The sequence below is a fragment of the Haliotis rufescens genome, unplaced genomic scaffold (assembly GCF_023055435.1).
Source record: "Haliotis rufescens isolate VD_foot unplaced genomic scaffold, xgHalRufe1.0.p SCAF_14, whole genome shotgun sequence".
In the NCBI taxonomy this organism is placed as follows: Eukaryota; Metazoa; Mollusca; class Gastropoda; order Lepetellida; family Haliotidae; genus Haliotis; species Haliotis rufescens.
In genome coordinates, this window is record NW_025963824.1 from 10035298 (window position 1) to 10052421 (window position 17124).

The 17124-nt window shown below is 38.1% G+C and overlaps 1 protein-coding gene across 1 annotated transcript; it reads left to right on the forward strand.

The window, feature by feature from the left end:
• Window positions 1-268: 268 nt before the first annotated feature.
• On the forward strand, window positions 269-3966 carry LOC124145395. Its single transcript, XM_048395510.1, has 5 exons — window positions 269-668; window positions 1794-1987; window positions 2728-2819; window positions 3272-3470; window positions 3684-3966. Exons 1-5 carry the CDS (start codon window positions 344-346, stop codon window positions 3807-3809), a joined length of 936 nt encoding a protein of 311 aa, XP_048251467.1. The 5' UTR covers window positions 269-343; the 3' UTR covers window positions 3810-3966.
• Window positions 3967-17124: the final 13158 nt, after the last annotated feature.

Consider the following 17124-nt stretch of genomic DNA (forward strand, 5'->3'; position numbering starts at 1 on the left):
CCAGTGACGTTAATCGTGTATCGATCGTGTGAGGCTTTGTTAAGTTAGTGTTCATGGAGAAAATACATTTCCCTTTACAAGGAAGCAAAAATTAATATTAATGGAATACACAGTTGAACACACCACTGTATTTGCCCTTGGAGACCCCGCTTGCTGAATGTGTCTTTCAGTGACTGGCAACAAATACTTGAGAGACACGATGAGCAAATAGGCACGCCCAAAAAAAGTGCCGATTGTGTTTTGTTTACTGAGTGACGGAGAACGCATACGCATGTGGATATGATGTGCTGGGTCACAAGCTTTGATTGAGGCGTAAGATTTTGCTCTGTGCGCCGTAATCACTATGAAAGTGTTTCATACGTCTAACCTCGCTTTATTTGGATTCAATTTGTCGTATGTCTTAACTCTATTAACGTACAACACGGACAGCTGCACTAATGCGACTTTCTACAGAAGATTGGAGATGGATGATCTGATGTTTGCCGGGAGTCTGATAGAAGAGATCAACCTAGTGGACATGAGGGCTGAGTGCTTCTCTCAGTGTCAGTGGCGGGTAACGTGTAACATGGTCTTGTACAACCCCCTTATTAGAAAGTGTAAATTGTACACTGAAGCCTTTGATTCGAGCAGTGATGACTCTGTTGAAACCGGATGGGAGTACTATGGAAGTGAGTATGAACGGGCACTTAGAGAATAACCGACGCGATATAATTAGTAACTGCTTGTGTGAAGGATGTAAGACCCATGTTATGATGCTCAGTCTTGTAGAATGCTTAGAAAAAAAGAGTTTGTTCAACAACTAAGACACAAAGGTCTGATTCTACAGGGTGATTCAAAATAGCCTACTGAACATGAATCTATGTAAATTCAAATTATAGGGTAGGTACAAAACTAAAAGCAGTCGAATGCCAGGTACGTATTTAAAATATTAGGTTTATTTTAGAAAGTTCGGCACATCAAAGTTCGACAGAACGGTGGATAACTGTATATCTGCATGTGGGATAGAGGCACGATTTGTAATAACTGTCACATAAGGCAAACACTTATGAAACACAGATTTCTTGTTGTAGAATGCCTTGTATTTAAAATGGCCGACATTTGTACTGTTTCAAAACAACTTACAATGTTGTCACTGGAAACGTTTGGCTTTAGGCCCAATATGAGAAAATGAATATATATACTTATAAATCACGCTTCATCATACAAAATGGAAACCTATCTCCATTCTTCTACAATGAAAGGGGATGTAGACAAGAAGACCCAATGTCCCCCTATCTATTGGTGCTCGTTGCAGAAATTTTGGGAATAATGATTAGTGATGATAATGCAATAAAACGTATAAAATTAAATTAAACATATTATGTGCTGAAGATACAGAAATATGTCCAGATGGGACTGGTATATCTATTATGTTAAGTACAAGTGGAAATATATTCGTGCATATTCTCTGTGTTAAGATTGCATGCTTGCAAAAGTTGGCGTAGGCTCTTTGCACCACCTACGTGGTCTTGTAGATAGAGCATCAGCCCGGAGAGCTGGTACAAGCAGATACATACACACACACACACGCACGCACGCACGCACGCACGCACGCACGCACGCACGCACTCGCACGCACTCGCACGCACTCGCACACACACACACACACACACGTGCATGCACGTCGTTATATAAGTGCAATAATCTTGGATGCGACGTTAAACCCCATTTCATTCACGTCACTTCACTTCACCCTTAACCACTGATGTCTGTGATGGCTGATATAAATATAATAATTCCTACTTCGTCCCCAGTTTCATGTGCCGACTTTACACTTGAATATGCACGTACAGATGTTAACGTCATCAACACTGACCCTAAAGATGTCTGCAACACCAACATCGTTGCCTCCGATGACAACACGTCATCCTGTTATACAGGTGCATCATGGAAAGTGGTACCAGTCAAGTGTGTGTCATGCTATATAGGCATGGCAAGGCAATCCATGGTAGGTTCACATTGATGTGTAAATTGAAGAATATTGACTATTACTGACACACATGATGTTCAATTTTTCTGTATGGGTAAATGAAAGAAGCTGTAAAACCCACCTTTAGCTCTGCTTATCTGTGTCGTGTTTACAATAATAATACGAAGTTTGTGAAAATGTAAGCGCAATGCACGAGTTAAGTTTGTAAACGAGTACTACAGCTTAAGTATAATTTGTACGTGTGATTATGCCCAAGGCGATTCCAGGTAGGGCAATGGGCCCACACCAGCCCACCCTTGTTGTAAGAATACAAACTGGATCGGGTTATCATGCTCGGTGACTTGGTTGATGGCCTGGTGTCATACCCCAATTGCTATCACTGGATTGTCTCGACCTGACTCGATTATTTATATACCACTGCATGTTACTGGAACATAAAACATACATACACGGCTGCTTTTGCTTTTACACATTGGACACAAGGGAGATGTCGCATAAGTTACAGTTTACTGGTAGTCTATACAAATTGTGACATGTCAATAGATACATTGTGTCACATTATAAAGATGCTATGTCCGAATGGACAGTTTTGATTTTAACCTAAATAGTACTTAAACTGTAAATGAGTTTACAGTTAATGGCGTACAAACATGTAAACATTTCGGTGGGGATTTTTGAAATATTTATTTGATGAACCCAAATGAATACATGTGTGTTCCTATTTGAATTTTCTTTAAAATGTCGTTTCCTTAAAGCAGATTCCATCCATGGATTATTCAGAAGATTTGAACTTTGACCTTGCTGCAGGGATGAAGCTGAGACTGGCATTGTCAGGAGACACGACTGAGTAGTAAGTAAACGTACAGTGAACTACGGTTATAACGAACTCAAATGGACCACTAATTCAAGTTAGCTATAACCCTAGTTCGTTATAAGCATACACATAAGATCTGAACAACAACTCGCGGGGATAAAAAATTAAGTTCGTCAGTTCGTTATAAACGTATTTTACTGTATTTACATATAACTTAGCAGAAAAGAACATACTGGCCTTTGATTTGTATTTCTGTATAACAATGTATCATCAATCTGGCTTTCAAAGGAGATTTTGTTAGGGTGGGATCAAGCTGTTCCTTAAACGTCTCGTTCAAATGACGTCACGTGTCCCATTGCAGTGGATATTACTGTCCAATCAGAGAAATAATATTATGTTAAGGGAACTCATTCCCATTCCCTCCGATCATGGGCAGGTATAAACTTAAACGGCATACCATGTATCATGTATCCTGTGTGTTATTGCAGCAACCAAATTGTGTTTGAAGCCCCTAACACGGACCGTGTGTACCTGTTGTCTTTGAGATGGAGCAGCAGCCCAACTCGAGCCGTCTTCAATGCACGGCAGGGAGGAGTCTATAGTAGAGAAGAAGAAGAGCTTGGTATTTCAGTCACTGACATAAGCAACTACGTCATTGAAATCCACATCAGTGAGTCTGATTTTATGGTGAGTTCACTGTCAGTTAATATGTGGCTCTGTATGTGACTTACATAACGTGAGTCACAAACAAACACAGCAATGGGCACCTGCCTCACCCGACACTAAAAACGGGTTCCGTTTTGTGTATAGAAAATAATTATTTTTGTCCTGCTCATAATGTCTCTTCAATGATACATTTTCGGTACACATTAAGCTGTAATGTGACCGTCTTCTTTCCAGACGTATGCTGACGGGATTCTGTTGATGACCAACCAGATGCGGCTCCCTGTCACTGGTGTCCGACGTGTCACTGTACGAGGTCTCACGGCACTACACAGTTTCCACATTGGCTATGTGCTGTGCTGATTTCCACTCATGACATTCCACAATTACCCTGCATCAAGATATGACTCTGTGTAGACATCGTTTCTGTATGTGAGGCCTTCAAACATGACCACACCGATTATGTTTCTAGGTTTGTCGGCACCACACCCGTGCCTGTGGGTTTCACCGAAGCGGTAAACGTCTGAGACCTGCATCACTAGTAGTACATCATGCTTTCCTCCCACGCTGACACGCCCTGATATGACTGGAATAAAGTTAAAAGCTGCGTTAAACCCAACTCAGTCACTCATTCAAAAATGACCAAACAATCATATTCGTAAGAAATCTCTGCCAAAAGCAGTGCCCAACATACGATTCCCTCTATAACATGGTATGTGTTTATGAATCGCTATAAAATAAAGATGATGTCAGATGCTCGCGAAATGGTAAGGCAATCCTGCTCCACTGGTATAGCTATCAAGCTAGCTTATGGGGAGGAGATGTTATTGACGTTACCTTATTGAAGTTAAATAATGAAAACTACATCAATGGAATACATTCAAGTATGTGAGTGAGTTTGGTTTTACACCGTTTTTAGCAACATTGCAGCAATATCACGGCGGGGAATACCACAAATGGGCTTCACACATTGTACTCATGTCGGGAATCGAACCCGGATCTCCGACGTGACGAGGGAACGCTTTAACCACTGGGCCACCCGATCGCCCCTTATAGATTAAAGAAAAAATAACACAATTATTTATCAGAACACTATTAACGAAATAATTACAGAACTGAACTTGTTGTTTGTGGTCTACATGTTGTTACTCAAATATCCTCTTACCAAGGTTCAAGTTTCTAATCGAATCGAATACCACCTAATTCAATGGGGACACAAACGTAAAAAAAGATTGTTATAGAAACCTTTGCAATATATTATTCTTGTGTAAATATTATCTCCGGAATTGGCAAATGATCTAATCTCCTGCTACCATTATCTCTGATACATGAAAATTGATCTCCCTTTGTTCAAAATTGTATCTGATATGGGGGAAAACGGTCCCTGCTAAAGACAAAAATGGGAAACAGCACCTCAGTTTCTCGGCAGAGGAGTGAGTGAGTGAGTTTTCTTTTACGCCGCTTTAGCAATATTCCAGCGAGCGAACGCTTTGACAACTAGGCAACCCCAGCACTCTTCTCGGCAGAGGAAGATGCTCATGATGTGATAGATGTTTGGTTGGAATGTATGCTTGACATTATGCCCAGACGTTACATTACTGCGACCCAATCTCATGGTCAGATATTCCATGACAAGCACAGTAACCAGTCTCTCATCTCTCATTCTGTCTGCAAATTACACATTTTTTCGCACTCGGCTGATCATTGTCGACTTTTCTAGACTCGCTGTTCTTTACCTATTTTATGGTGTAATATACTTTTGACTGTTTAGTGGATTTAATCATAATCCATACCTGACAGATATTCTTTGACAAGCACAGTAAGCGGTCTCTCATCTTGACACATTCTGTTTCAAAATGACACATTTTTGTGGTACTCGACTGACAGATGTCACCCTTTTCTAGACTTGCTGTATTTTATATAATATTTGGTGGAATAAACGTTTGACCGTTTAGCAGAATTTTTAATCTACTAGAAAATAAGAAAACAATTTAAACTGGTCAGATATTCTATGACAAGCACAGTAACCGGTCTCTCACCTTGACAAATTCTGTTTCAAGATGACACATTTTTGGCACTCAGCTGACAAATGTCGTCCTTTTCTAGACTTGCTGTATTTTATATAATATTTGGTTAAATAAACGTTTGACTGTTTAGGAGATTTTTTGTAGCTAATAGAAAATATGAAAACAATGCAAACTGGTCAGACATTTTTGTGGTACTCGACTGACAGATGTCACCCTTATCTAGACTTGATGAATTTAAAAGAATATTTGGTGCAATAAACATTTGACTGATCAGCGGAATTTTGCAGCTTGTAGGAAATGTGAAAACAATACAAACTGGTCAGATATTCTTTGACAAGCACAGTAACCGGTCTCACATCTTGACACTTTCTGTTTCTAAATGAGAAATATTTGGCACTAAGCTGATCATTGTCGACTTTTCTAGACTTCCAGTATTTTAGATAGTGTTTGGTGTAATATGCTTTTGACTGTGAGTGGATTTTTGTAGCTTGAATACAATAGGATAACAATCCAAGCCTATCAGATATTCTATGGCAAGCACAGTAACTGGTCTCTCACCTTAACACATACTGTCTCAAAATGACACATTTTCGGCACAAGCTGATCATTGTCGACTTTTCTAGACTTCCTGTATTTTACATAGTGTTTTGTGTAATATACTTTTGACTGTGAGTGGATTTTTGTAGCTTGAATACAATAGGATAACAATCCAAGCCTATCAGATATTCTATGGCAAGCACAGTAACCGGTCACTCATCTTGACACATTCTGTGTCAAAATGACTCATTTTCGCCAATCGGGCGACAGTTGTCGACTTTACTAGACTTGCTGTATTTTGTATCCAAATGACACATTTTCGGCACTCCACTGATCATTGTCGCCTTTTCTAGACTTGCTGTATTTTACATTGTATTTGGTGTAATATACTTTTGACTGTTTAGTGGAATTTTGTAGCTCGTAGACAATAGGAAAACAATCCAGACTGGTCAGATATTTTTTGACAAGCACAGTAACCGGTCTCTCATCTTGACACATACTGTCTCAAAATTACACATTTTTTTGGCACTAAGCTGACAAATGTCGACTTTTTCTAGATTTGCTGTATTTTAAAGATTATTTGGTGCAAAAAACGTTTGACAAACAATCCATTTGTCAGATTGTCTATGACAAGCACAGTAACTGGTCTCTCATCTTGACACATTCTGTATCCAAATGACACATTTTCGGCACTCCACTGATCATTGTCGACTTTTCTAGACTTGCTGTATTTTACATGGTATTTGGTGTAATATACTTTTGACTGTTTAGTGGAATTTTGTAGCTCGTAGACAATAGAAAAACAATCCATACTGGTCAGATATTCTATGACAAGCACAGAATCACCTTAACACATACTCTCTCAAAATGACACATTTTTGGTACTAAGCTGACAAATGTCGACTTTTCCTAGATTTGCTGTATTTTAAAGATTATTTGGTGCAAAAACCGTTTGACAAACAATCCATTTGTCAGATTTTCTATGACAAGCACAGTAACCGGTCACTCATCTTGACACATTCTGTGTCAAAATGACTCATTTTCGCCAATCGGGTGACAGTTGTCGACTTTACTAGACTTGCTGTATTTTATATAGTATTTGGTGGAATAATAGTTTGACTGTTTAGTGGAATTTTGTAGCTTATAGAAAACATGAAAACAATGCAAACTGGTCAGATATTCTTTGATAAGCACAGTAACCGGTCTCTCACCTTGACACATTCTGTATCCAAATGACACATTTTCGGCACTAAGCTGATCATTGTCGACTTTTCTAGACTTGCAGTATTTAATATAGTATTTGGTGTAATATGCTTTTGACTGTTTAGTGGAATTTTGTAGCTCGTAGACAATAGAAAAACAATCCATACTGGTCAGATATTCTATGACAAGCACAGAATCACCTTAACAAATGACACATTTTCGGCACTCCACTGATCATTGTCGACTTTTCTAGACTTGCAGTATTTAATATAGTATTTGGTGTAATATGCTTTTGACTGTTTAGTGGAATTTTGTAGCTCGTAGACAATAGAAAAACAATCCATACTGGTCAGATATTCTATGACAAGCACAGAATCACCTTAACACATACTCTCTCAAAATGACACATTTTTGGTACTAAGCTGACAAATGTCGACTTTTCCTAGATTTGCTGTATTTTAAAGATTATTTGGTGCAAAAAACGTTTGACAAACAATTCATTTGTCATATGTTCTATGACAAGCACAGTAACTGGTCTCTCATCTTGACACATTCTGTGTCAAAATGACTCATTTTCGCCAATCGACTGACAGTTGTCGACTTTACTAGACTTGCTGTATTTTATATATTATTTGGTGGAATAATAGTTTGACTGTTTAGTGGAATTTTGTAGCTTATAGAAAATATGAAAACAATGCAAACTGGTCAGATATTCTTTGATAAGCACAGTAACCGGTCTCTCACCTTAACACATTTTGTATCCAAATGACACATTTTCGGCACTCCACTGATCATTGTCGACTTTTCTAGACTTGCTGTATTTTACATGGTATTTGGTGTAATATACTTTTGACTGTTTAGTGGAATTTTGTAGCTCGTAGACAATAGAATAACAATCCAGACTGGTCAGATATTCTTTGACAAGCACAGTAACCGGTCTCTCATCTTGACACATACTGTCTCAAAATGACACATTTTTGGCACTAAGCTGACAAATGTCGCCTTTTCCTAGATTTGCTGTATTTTAAAGATTATTTGGTGCAAAAACCGTTTGACAAACAATCAATTTGTCAGATTTTCTATGACAAGCACAGTAACTGGTCTCTCATCTTGACACATTCTGTATCAAAATGACACATATTCGGCACTCCACTGATCATTGTCGCCTTTTCTAGACTTGCTGTATTTTATATAGTATTTGGTGTAATATACTTTTGACTGTTTAGTGGAATTTTGTAGCTCGTAGACAATAGAAAAACTGTCCAGACTGGTCAGATATTCTATGACAAGCACAGAATCACCTTAACACATACTGTCTCAAAATAACACATTTTTGGCACTAAGCTGACAAATGTCGCCTTTTCCTAGATTTGCTGTATTTTAAAGATTATTTGGTGCAAAAAACGTTTGACAAACAATTCATTTGTCAGATTTTCTATGACAAGCACAGTAACCGGTCACTCATCTTGACACATTCTGTGTCAAAATGACTCATTTTCGCCAATCGGGTGACAGTTGTCGACTTTACTAGACTTGCTGTATTTTATATATTATTACGTAGAATAATAGTTTGACTGTTTAGTGGAATTTTGTAGCTCGTAGACAATAGAAAAACAATCCATACTGGTCAGATATTCTATGACAAGCACAGAATCACCTTAACACATACTCTCTCAAAATGACACATTTTTGGTACTAAGCTGACAAATGTCGACTTTTCCTAGATTTGCTGTATTTTAAAGATTATTTGGTGCAAGAAACGTTTGACAAACAATTCATTTGTCAGATATGCTATGACAAGCACAGTAACTGGTCACTCATCTTGACACATTCTGTGTCAAAATGACTCATTTTCGCCAATCCGCTGACAGTTGTCGACTTTACTAGACTTGCTGTATTTTATATAGTATTTGGTGGAATAATAGCTTGACTGTTTAGTGGAATTTTGTAGCTGATAGAAAATATGAAAACAATGCAAACTGGTCAGATATTCTTTGACACGCACAGTAACCGGTCTCACATCTTGACACTTTCAGTTTCTAAATGACACATTTTTTGTACTCGGGTGACAAATGTCGTCCTTTTCTTAACTTGCTGTATTTTATATAATATTTGGTTAAATAAACGTTTTACTGATTAGCATACTTTTTTAGCTAATAGAAAATATGAAAACAATGCAAACTGGTCAGATATTCTATGACAAGCACAGTAACCAGTCTCTCACCTTAACACCTACTGTCTCAAAATGAGAAATATTTGGCACTAAGCTGATCATTGTCGACGTTTCTAGACTTCCTGTATTTTAGATAGTGTTTGGTGTAATATACTTTTGACTGTTAGTGGATTTTTGTAGCTTGAGAACAATAGGAAAACAATCCAAACCTATCAGATATTCTATGACAAGCACAGTAACCAGTCTCTCTTCTTGACACATTCTATTTCAAAATGACAAGTTTTTGGCATTAAGCTGATCATTGTCGACTTTTCTAGACTTGCAGTATTTTACATGTTCTTGGTGTAATATACTTTTGACTGTTTAGTGGAAATTTGTAGCTCGTAGACAGTAGAAAAACAATCCATACTTTTCAGATATTCTTTGACAAGCACAGTAACCGGTCTCTCATCTTGACACATACTGTCTCAAAATGACACATTTTTGGCACTAAGCTGACAAATGTCGACTTTTTCTAGATTTGCTGTATTTTAAAGATTATTTGGTGCAATAAACGTTTAACAGTTTGGTGGAATTTTGCAGCTTGTAGGAAATGTGAAAACAATCAACACTGGTCAGATATCCTATGACAAGCACAGTAACCGGTCTCTCATCTTGACACATTCTGTGTCCAAATGACACATTTTTTCGCATACGTCTGACGAATGTCGACTTTTCCTAGACTTGCTGTATTTTAAAGAATATTTGTTGCAATAAACGTTTGATTGACTAGTTGAGCTGAAGAGCTGAAGAGGGTGGACTATGTAAGGTGCACAAAGTAATGTGCAGTGTGAGTCGAACTGCAACAGCCTGCAGGTTGACATTCAGAAGAACAGGGTTGTGGATCACATCCTGCCTCACTGTAGCTTTAACAGGGGAAGAAGAAAATGAATGATGCAAAATGGATTTATGCAAGTCAAACATATCTGTTGGCTTCAGATATGTTTCTTGCAGACAGAATGCTGACGGCTGAAAGTCCTGTACTAATAACTGTACTTCATTAAAATTGGTCCTTAGACCTCTGCAATTCCACTGTATAAGTGGATGGTAATTGTTCATGTTATCGGTCGTGGAGTGACGGGCGATCTACTTTCCCCTGACCGTGGCGACTTGCTTCTGTTGCTCCCACGGGGATGAGGAGACACATCCATGTCTTCCAAGATGTGATACTTGTTGAAAACTTGAATTGGATCACAGAGACTCCTTTAGATTCTGTCAGGTTTGTGTGAATAATCTACTTTCTTGCTGGCATTTTTAACGGATGGATGTGATGAATGTTGCGTCTGAGTCTGTGAACCTACAGAAGCAACAACTTCAGGAACAGGATCAACAACTTCAGGAACAGGAGCAGTGTTCAGAATGTAATATGTATCTGTTTTGACCCAAGTTATATCAGTCTGGGTGTCAACAGATGTAACAGATTTGTTTAGTGTTCTTTAGCACTGCTTTGGAATAAGAAAATGACAGCGTTTAGTGTTGGCTAGCTAGTACTGATTTCTTTGCATCAGGGTAAGAGATTTGTTTTCGGGTTTCATTTTCCTGGAAAAGCGTTTGATGTAAGTAACTCCTTGATCTTTCAGCTCTAAAGTTAGTTCTTCTTCGGTCAGGACAGAGAGGATTCGATCTGTATCACTCGCAATACCTTTACAGCTATTGAGGGTGTTATGGGCTGAAAAATTCACCTTGGTAGTGACCAAAGTTTTCAAAGCTTGCAGAGTGTTTGATTGTTTACGAGTTTTGCACTCGATCAAGAGGAAACCATTTCTAATTTTCCTGACATTTTGATCATCACCAGCGATGCCATAGATTGATTTGCAGTAGCATAAGGATTTAGCCTTAAAGGTTCACCATCAATAGTTTGAACAACTAAAAATCTGTTCCAACTATCAGGAGATGACAAGGAATATTCAAAAGATGAACTTTCATCCAATGCACGTTTGGTTTTTTATTTTTTGGTTGTGCCATGGTAAATTTGTGTATAGTTCATCACCCCAGCTCCCCACCCACCACGAAATGTCAAAGACAGTGCTTAGTACCAGCGAATCTCCAACTGGCAGCACAAAGGATACTGAGGAGGTATACTCAAGCAGAAGACTTAACTGAAAAATAATTAATCCACCAGATTGGGTCCATGAGCCACCTGGGCCTATGCCGTTTGGGCATAGGCAAAATAAACATTTGGGAAATTTGTTCAAGTTCAGTAAGTGAAGTAATTTGACCAATACCCCCAAAATACAAGGTAACAATAGCAATTTGTGCAAACAAAACATAATGCACAGGGCTTGGCGTGACGTGCCGATTGATTGAACCGGGTATATTCTACCACCCGTCTAGGTGAAGTCAGGGTCGAAGGAGTGTATTGGGCAAAGGGACGCTATTACTGGAACCAGTGCCCTCAATCACCAGGCTACCTCTCTACACCGACACAGGGGCGCAACCCACGGCAAACGGGTTGCCCAATTTTGTCACCTCATACGACAAGCAATGGGGTGCTGAGGACACATTCTACCCCGGGTCCATACGGGGGAAGAGCTATTAGCGTTATCCAGCACTCACCACGGGGAGGTTGCTCTTCACAAATGCCGCTTATGTATATGAATCATTATCAAAAAGTGATGATACCAGTTCGTGCTCGTGTGAAAGGAGAACAACCACAAGCATTACTAAGAAAGTGTTATCCCAACTAAAACAGTTGTTACATCTTACCACTTTCTAATTGGCATTGTGTGTTCATAGTTTTCGGACATGGAGCCGTGCCAATTTACACTTGTCAGAGATGTACGTGATCTAGACAACCATTTGTGATACTTTTATTGTTTGCCTTGGTGGCTGAGTGTTCATGTATTTCAATATTTAATCAAATAATGATGCAAAAAACGTTCTGAACAATTGAAGTGATAATTGAAAAAGTAAATATTGCCAAATAACAAGAGTCGTTATTTTACAGAATTCCCATGAGGAAAGCATTAATGCTGAATATGAATTATGAATTGATCAACTTATACGTGATAAACGTGTTTCAGTTTTTGGGCGCATGATATTTGCTTATTTAATATTTATACGTACTGATGTTCATGGTTTTATTTTGTGTTACTATACCAAGAGAGTTAGGAATCGTCTACCATTTACAATGTTTTATATATTTTTAGGAAAAAAATGTATAATGTTGTATGTTAGATAGCATCAGTCCAAGTTGAAACAGCTCTGTTTATACACAGTCGGACTTTTCATGACTATTTCGTGCCCAATTTACTTCAAGCAATACGTACCCTAAGTGTTAAACATAAATACTCGCGGTAATAAATAACGGCCAACTATATACACATAATTAAGTGCAACTATGTCATCAATAAGTCATAACTGGCAAAAGTATACAAACAATTGCAAGCGACACTGTCACCAATCCCCCTCAAATTTAAACAAGAACGAACGCTAGTCCAAAGAAGTCGCTAATTAATAATTGCTAATTATAAAGTGTCCACTGAACGAGCCCTGTAGCTGACAGTGAAGCTCCTTACATCGGTCACTAGGTGTCTGCATGTTATTATATCATGTACAGAATGCTTAGCTTTTTTGGAAAGCCTTGTTGTGATTTATTTAGTTTGATTTATATTAATTATATATATGACAGTTGTGACAAGAAAACTCGAGGCTGACCTTTTCAAATCAAAACACTTTCTCTTTCATGTTCAGCCATACACGAGAACAGTGACAACAGATGTTCATTTCGAAATACCACTGTCAGTATATTTCGGTAGACACATGCTCCTCGACGCCAATGGGACCTCCCACTGTTACAACTAAGATCAACACTGCAACTTACACGATATCTAATCAGTTGTTCGACGCACATTACTTTGCACTAAATTGACAAGAAATGTTAAAGATGATGCATGGAAATTCGAAATTCCTTGGATGTTAATTTATGCCATCAGTGTGCTTTTCGGACATGTTCTGCGGCATCTGTTATGAGGTAAGTGAATATGTTTTTTCAACTAAAAGAAAACAATTACACATGTTGGTAATTCGGAATGAACAATGGTTGTTTTTGTTGTTGTTTTTTTCTCAGATTCGTTTTGTGAATAAAAGTAAACATGATTAAAAACACTTGTCTATTTAAAACAAGTTGAGAATATATAAAAGTCATAAGTATTTGTGAACAACACAATATAAAAAATGGGCTTGAGATCGTCAGTAACTAAAGGGAGATCACCATACCAGGGACCATGGGGACTTACAGTGCCTTTGCTTCCTGCATGGACCCTGGCTGGATTTATATCATCCCTTCAGTCACTGGTGATATTTTACCAGTTAAGCCGAATATTAAAATGACGAAAATTCGACGTATTAACATTCTGGCATGCATGTAAATACTTTGAATGATGTGGGACTTACATACCCTCTTAGGGGGACAATACTTTTACACTACTTCAACCCCCCTCGAGGGTACAGCCTCTAACAGTCTAAGTTATGAATAAGCACTACCGATATATAAAATAACACATTATGTACATGAAAATTTATTAATTATTCTATTTCTTTTAAAAAGCACAATATTAAATGAGAATTGACATGACTTAAAAGGTCCTTCGCTGTTTTTACACTATAATATTTATCCCTTGTGATGGAAAAAAACAATACAGTCAAGCAAAACATGCTTGACTGTGATTCTTTCATCACAAGAGATACAAAACGGAGGATCCTCGCCTTTTAACAAATACTCATTGGTATATCTCGAGTGGCCAATACGACATCGCCGCAAAATGACCTCTTCAAATCTGGACTGACAGCCCAAGTTGTAGTAACCGATATTTGGTTTAATTTCATGTAATTTATTGATACCTACTTGGGCGTCCCACTTCTTTTGCATTAGATCTCGGATGTAAGATCTAATCACGGGTTTAACATCAGTGTTTGGGATCAGAAGTGGTGTCAACGATTTGTTGAGTGCTGCTTTTGCAGCAGCATCAGCAATTGTGTTACCAGTGATACCAAAATGGCTTGGTAACCAACAAAAGACGATGTCATATTGGCCAGTGGCAAGATCATAAATAATTCAAGAATTTGGTTTTAAAAAAGTGGATGTTTGCATGACATATCTTTAATCGCCTGAATGCACGATAGAGAATCTGAAAAAATAATGAATTGTTTATGTTTAGATTATTTTTTGATATATTTAAGTGCAGTAAAAATGGCGTTTGCTTCTGCTGTAAAGATGGAACTGTTATCTGGTAATCGCAAAGATATTGTCCGGGATGCAATGACAGTGGCACTAGCAACAGCACCACCCTCCTTGGAACCATCAGAAAATATAGATTTATAAGTGTCATAAGTGTTTCTTAATTGATTGTATTCTTGCTGGTAAATAAGTTGATTTGTGTCTGATTTCTATAATTTGGTTAATGTGAGGTCTACCTCTGGCCTTACCATTTGCCAAGGAGTGAGTGAGTGAGTGAGTGTGGTTTTACGCCGCTTTTAGCAATATTCCAGCAATATCACGGCGGGGGACACCAGAAATGGGCTTCACACATTGTACCCATGTTGGGAATCGAACCTGGGTCTTAGGCGTGACGAGCGAACGCCTTAACCACTAGGCTACCCGACCGCCCCCATTTGCCAAGGAGGTGATGAAAACAGTTGAGAGGGAGCAATATCGTGCAATTTAATAGTATAATCAAACATGGCAGACTGGATTCTTATTCCGAGTGGTGGAACAAGAGACGATTTGTTATTATAAATATCTTGGTAAAGAGGATTATAGACACAATTAAAAGCTGGATTTGATTGATTCGAATATAATTTAGTGACATATTGTAAAGATAATTTCAGACGGCGTTGTTTAAGAGAAGGTTCATCTGCTTCCACATACAGACTGTTAATTGGAGACGTCCTAAAGGCTCCAAGGCAAAGCCTCAGGCCCTGATGATGGATAGTATCCAGTTTTTTAAAGTTACTTTTGCAGGCCCGAACCATAGACGATGGAGCCATATTCGAGTTTTGAACGGATCAATGACCTGTACAAGCGTAAGAGGGTTGTTTGATCCCCTCCCCACTTAGAATTAGAAACTACTTTCAACAAATCGAGTGCCTTCAGACATTCAGCTTTAAGGTAATTAATATGAGGAAGGAAAGTTAAATGACTATCGAAAATAAGGCCCAAGAACTTGGCCTCTTTTACAACTTTGATAGGGGTGCCATGTAAAAATAGTTCAGGGTCCTTATGCGGTTTATATTTTCTGCAGAAATGTAGACAGTTAGTTTTTGATTTCGAAAATTTGAACCCGTTTTCAAGGGACTATTTATGAATTTTATTGAGACAGATTTGTAACTGTCTCTTTATTGTATGCATATTTTTTCCACAACATTAAACATTAAAATCATTCAAGAAAAGTGATCCATCTACTGAATCACTTAAAACCTTTGAAAGACTAAATAAAGTGACAGACAAAATACTGCCTTGTAGGACACCCTGATCCTGATGATAATGATCAGACAGGGTTTAACCCACGCGGACCTGAAATTGTCTGTCAGGTAAAAACTTGGATATAAATTGAAGCAAACGGCCTCTCAATCCAAAATCATGTAAATCCTTAAAAATCCCGTGTTTCCACATTGTGTCGTACGCTTTTTCTCAATCGAAAAAAAAGACACTGTATCCTGGTTATTAAAGATTGCATTTTTCACAAATGATTCTAACCATACTAAATGGTCAACGGTACTTCGATTCTTTCGAAAGCCACACTGGATATTTGTAATTAAATTATTTGATTCTAAGTACCATGTCAATCTATTGTTGACCATGCCTTCCATGGTTTTGCAAACGCAACTGGTCAATGAAATGGGTCTATAATTTGAGGAATCACTGTGAACCCGTCCAAGTTTCGGTATGGGTACAACTATGGCATCACGCCAAGACGAAAGACACTTACCTGATGTCCATATATCATCAAAAATTAACAAAAGGCTTTCTAAACATGGTTCTGGTAAGTGCTTCAGGAGTTGATAGTGTATATAATCAGCTCCTGTAGCAGTATCATGAGCTTGTCCAAGACCATTATGAAGTTCATGGATCGAAAATATTAAATTATAATCTTCCCCATTATCTGATTTAAAATTAATAGTTTTCTTTTCCTGCCGTCTTTGAAAATTTTGGAATTGAGGGACATAATTTGAGGAAGAAGAATGTTTTGCTAACGTTTCACCTAGTTTATTTGTAAGATCCGATTTATTAGTTAAACGTTCATCCCCATTCTTAAGATGGTGGATGCTACATTTAGAACCCTTACCTTTAATTTTCTGTACCATGTTCCATACCTTGGACATGGGCGTTCGTGAGTTTATTTTGGAAACATAATGTTGCCAAGATTGGCGTTTATTTTGTTTAAACGTACGCCTGGCTTTAGCATTTAAGATTGTATATTTATTCAAATTATGGACCATGGGATGGCGACGGAAATAGTGTTCAGCCTTTTCCCGTGCCTTCCTAGCTTGTTTGCAGTCATTGTTGAACCATGGCTTACGGATGTGTGGATTTGTAGAGGACTTAGGAATACATTCATCTGCTATTTTGTTAAATTCATCAGAAAACAATTGTACCGGATCAGTCGCGTCAATAAACAGATCAGGTTTCAATTTATTGGATGCAAGCATTTCAAACAGAGGCCAGTTGGCCTAAATGAAGATCCATCTTGTTGAAGGA